Source organism: Drosophila melanogaster, chromosome 2L (genome assembly GCF_000001215.4).
Source record: "Drosophila melanogaster chromosome 2L".
In the NCBI taxonomy this organism is placed as follows: Eukaryota; Metazoa; Arthropoda; class Insecta; order Diptera; family Drosophilidae; genus Drosophila; species Drosophila melanogaster.
The window spans coordinates 15,422,110-15,426,835 of NT_033779.5; the positions used below are offsets into that span (position 1 = coordinate 15,422,110).

At 46.6% G+C, this 4,726-nt stretch overlaps 1 protein-coding gene across 1 annotated transcript; it reads right to left on the reverse strand.

The window, feature by feature from the left end:
• Positions 1-1,187: 1,187 nt before the first annotated feature.
• On the reverse strand, positions 1,188-3,471 carry wor (worniu). Its single transcript, NM_057253.4, has 2 exons — positions 3,234-3,471; positions 1,188-3,171 (listed from the first exon to the last, which is right to left on the reverse strand). The coding sequence occupies exons 1-2, from the start codon at positions 3,319-3,321 to the stop codon at positions 1,613-1,615; spliced, it is 1,647 nt and encodes a 548-aa protein (NP_476601.1). The 5' UTR covers positions 3,322-3,471; the 3' UTR covers positions 1,188-1,612.
• Positions 3,472-4,726: the final 1,255 nt, after the last annotated feature.

Consider the following 4,726-nt stretch of genomic DNA (forward strand, 5'->3'; position numbering starts at 1 on the left):
GCTCTATGGCGTGGTTTCCTAATAGACCAAAAAGCTACCGCTTGCCCAAGCCGAAATCGGAAGCAAGTGAAGGCAAAAACGTATCAGGGAATACCCTCACAATGGGCTAAAATAATTAAACAAATAGAAAAAAACAAGAAGACTTACACACAGATTTCAAGTCTTATAGGAAGATGATAGTTTCGCAATTTATGCTTACAAGAGCTGCTAAAACATAAAACATGTAAACTGACTTGGGTAATGAGAGATATAACACATATTCAGCGAATCGCATCTGATTTTGTAAGTCTCCAAGTTCTTGTAAGAGCAGACAGCTTATGAACAAAAAGTAAACTGGAAGTTGTGGAGCGTTAGAAACTGCGTGGACGGCTTTTATAATAATGCGAGTGAGTTGAGCGGCTTGCCTGAGATCCAGATGAGGATGCAGGGTGGGTGGGGTTCTTTTCGCTATATAAAGTAAGGTGCGGCTGGGCTGTAGAGCGGAAAAGCGGCGCAACTGAAAAACGCGTTTAATTGAGCTTACCTGCCTGCAACCTGGCTGCCCACTAGCGCCATCTAGCTGCGTGCGGCTGCACCAAAAGCCGGCTTTGTTGATTTTTTCAGTTTGCCACGAACAGAAGAAAAAAAAAAACCGAAAACAAAATCGATGATTCATCGCTTGGTTTGTTGTTTTGAGTGGATTTCGCCAACTGCAGCAGGCCCACAAAAATACTAGACTGTTGGCGCTTGCCGCCTGCTGCTGTTGTTGATGTTGCTAGTTGCAGTGTTGCTGGTTGACGGTGACGCAGTCGCAGTTGCAGTTGCAATTGCAGCTGCGCCAATTCTCCTCTGGTTTGCCGTTTGCATTTCGGCGCTTTACGTTCAAAACAATTATTATTCTGGCAATTAATTTTGATTTAAGCAGCGATTTTCAATACATTTCTATACATACATATAAACGGCTTCATATGTATAGACTGCTTTCCTAGCTCTTTGTAACCCCCCATCGAGTCTCCCTGACGGTTGAATGTCTCGATTTCTGTGGATTTTCATTTCGAGTGCAGCGATAAATAAACGACACCTACAATGCATATCCGAGATGGCATCTTTTAGATTGCGATGCGATTCGAACCGTTCGTCCGATAGGTAAAGTAATAGAATGAGGGAAATTAATTTGTTTACCTCAACTCAAAAAAACTAAATGTGTTGGTGGTTTCTGTTTTCTTGTGTTTTATTTATTTAAAAAAATTAAAATTAAATACATGCAAGTAAATGGCTACCTTCACCATATTTACAAGGCTTAAATCATAATGTTTAAGGTAAAATAAATTATAAGATTAAATTATAAGTTGGTAGGTATGTCGTATGAATTGGGGCTTAATTATCTGGCACCTTTTTGATTTGTACACGAATGAGTTTTAACAACGAACTATAATACAAGGAATTGTCAACGAAAACAATCTAATGCTAAGCTCTCAACTGCGATATGAGTTTTGGAATAATTTAGCGATAACTCTAAATAAATATTTCTGATAAACTAGAGACCCTAAGAGGCAATAAAATTGCCCTGACTAATTTTTGGCACTGACTTTTCCCTGAATCTGACTTCTGACTTTGGCTAAACTGACTAAGATTAATAAATGGCCGGTGGTTGCATTTGGTATTCCCCGCCCTCCTCCTCTTCACCATTACTGCTGCCCACACTGCCGGCGTAGTAGAGTTGGTGTGGATTGTGTCCCTCCTCGTAGACCTGGAGGTGCTGCTGTAGCTGCTGCTGATCAAAGCCCCCTCCTGACCCACTGGGACCTCCACTCTGCTCAGTCTGGCAACCGCTTTGCAGGTGCTTGGCCAGCAGGGACATACGCGAGAAGGACTTGGTGCAGGTGGGGCACGAGTACTTCTTCACATCCGAATGGGTTTGCATGTGCGCGCGGAGATTTGACCTATCCGCGAAGGCCCGATTGCAGTGTTGGCAACTGAAGGGCTTCTCTCCCGTGTGGGTGCGTATGTGACCCTGGAGGAGCCATGGTCGCGAAAACGCCTTGCCGCAGATGGGACACTTGCAGGGCAGGGTATGCGTGCGAATGTGCATCTTCAGGGCGCCCAAGGACACATAGGTCTTGTCGCAGTTCTTGCAGCTGAAGACCTTCTTCACCTGATTGCCCTCGGCCGACGGACAATGGAACTGCTGGTGCTTAGAGAGTCCCGAGTAGGTGGAGTAGCTCTTTCCGCAATCCTGGCAATGGTATCGCGGCACTCCCACTGGCTTTTGCATGCTCTGTGCTGAGGCTACATTAGCTGCCTGAATCAAAGCCGAAGCTTGATCCGTGCAAAACTCGGTTTGGTCGACTATCGCACCTGATCCTCCAGGCTGGCTTCTAATGATCTTGTACTCGGTGCTTTCGTAGGCGTGCGTTTGTTGATGCTTTACCAATCCTGCATAGGTGGCATAGCACTTGTTGCACTGCTGGCACTGGTAGTACAGATCATTGCTGCTCTTGATCTTCAGCTGGTTGATGTCCTGATTCTCCTGATCCTCTTCCATGTCTATCGGAGGCGGCGCATGTTGCGGAGCCATGTGTTGCATGCTCAGCAAAGCTCTGGCCACATTCTGCAGATTCATGTTTTCGCTCAGCACTCTCCTCTGGGTTACGGATAGGTCCTCCGGTTCGGCCAGTGGAGTCGGGGGTGGATAGAACAACTGGGGTGATGGAATCGGAGGTATCTCCTCTTTGATGTTCTGCATTTTCATACAGTCCTCATACTCGGCTATGCTTTTGAGTAGGTTGTTATTGTAGTTTCGCAGGGGAAATTGTTCCTCATCAGAGGGTTCAGCCTTGATGATGGTTGGGCTAGCATCTCTTGTATATCGAAGAGGCAGATGCTGTTCTGGTTCCGGCTCCGGCTCCATTACTTCCTCCTCAGGTGGCAACTCGAACTCGCCGTAACCCAGGCGAGCAAGACTCTTGGCGATTTCCTCCCGGGTGAAGACATCCGGAAAAGCGCGGGCTATCTCACGGGTTTCCTCCCAAATGCGACGGGCCAACTGCTCCTTGGTCTGATTCATGGCTGCATCGAAGCGGCGCCTCAATTCCGTGGGCACCGGCTGAGGTTCCGGTTCGGATTTAGCCATCCAATGGGGCTCCATAGGCACTGCAGCCGAGGCCACACTCAAGTCCACTGGTCCTTCATCTGTTGAAATCAGCATAAAGTTAAAATATGCCTGTAAATCACTTCCGTAGCCTTAAACCTACCATGACTTAGGTGATCCTCTGGGCTGGACTCCTCCACCATTATCGGACGCTTCTTGAGCGGGCAGCGGCTGTACTTGAGTTTATCCATGGTTGCTATGTTATTATTCCTTATGGTTACTGATCACTGATCTTCGATTTTGTATTTAATACCGATCCTTGAACTTAAATCACTGCTCACTCATTTGCTTTCGCCACACGCGTCTCGATCGCTTGGAGTTCCTTGCTCGAATGATGCAACCCGGCAAGGATCAGTCCGGTTTTATAGACTCCCGATCAACCCCCTGGCAGGATGATCAACCCCCTGGGCAAAAAGGATCTTGGCGTCTACCTACTTCCGATGTCGCCCGGGATTCTGTAAATCCACCCCGAACCACGAGCCAAAAGATCCATTCAGCGATCGAGCCACAGCTGTGCGTTCATTGAACGCAGATACAGCTGCAGATCGGGCAGTCCGGGGGTACCACTGCCATATAGAGAATCGTTGAGAGAGGGAGGGACCTGGAGACGAGAGGAACAAATCTGTGTGTAAAAAGCGAGCACGTGCCACAGGGACTCTCTCCGTTCCACTCGCCGATCGCCACCAGCTGCCTCTCTGGTTCAGCTCGTATTTCCCCTGAATTTCAATGGTATGAGTGAGCGGCAGCTGGTGGCGAGCTTGCTATTGCTATATACCCGATCAAGTTTATTTATAAGCCTCTTTCGGGTCCGCCTCACACGATCGCTTTGTATATAAGCCTAATGGACGTTTGCTCTTCGTGAGCAGGTGAGCATGCTCTTTGGAGCCCCACCAAGAGAAGTTTCGTACCCCACAATTTTCAACTCTCTTCGCTCTTTGGGGCGCTCTTGTTCCAACTGTCAGTCGTCCCACGAACTTAAGAGATAGCTTTCTGTGCTATTCGGAGGATAATTCAGCTGTGTTTTCTTAAGCTTCTTATTATGTTTACTATTCAAATTTTTCTGAGCTGAGCTTAAACGATCACATATTCGGCTGACTTTGCTGATCGGAGAGTGTGAAGATTTTTCAGGGGCTCGACTTAGGAAATTATGCCCAAATATTTAAATACCATAATAATTAAAACGTTCTCAATTAAAATCATTAAGATAGAAGATATTACAATAAAGGTACAGGAAAGTTGTTCTATTTTCTCTTTCAAAGCTTTTCATTTGTTGTATAAAATCGCACGCTGTTACAGAAGAAAAGAAGCACTTAGGATTCCAATTGATCCTTATCGGAGCGATCCTCTCCGGCTGGCAGCTGAGTAGGATCAGCACGTGACATTGGCTCCGCCATTAAATCGAGCCAAGCTACAATGCAATGTACCCACTTAGACGTCCACAAAAATATTAATCACCAGGACAAACAGCGCGCAGATCTAAGGTAAATCAACCTTTCCCAGAGTATTGTTCCGGTTCTCCGCCTCCTCGTGTATCGGTGCACTCGGCAGAAATAACCCCCTAACGGCCATGAAATTTCAATTCCCGATATTAAAGAA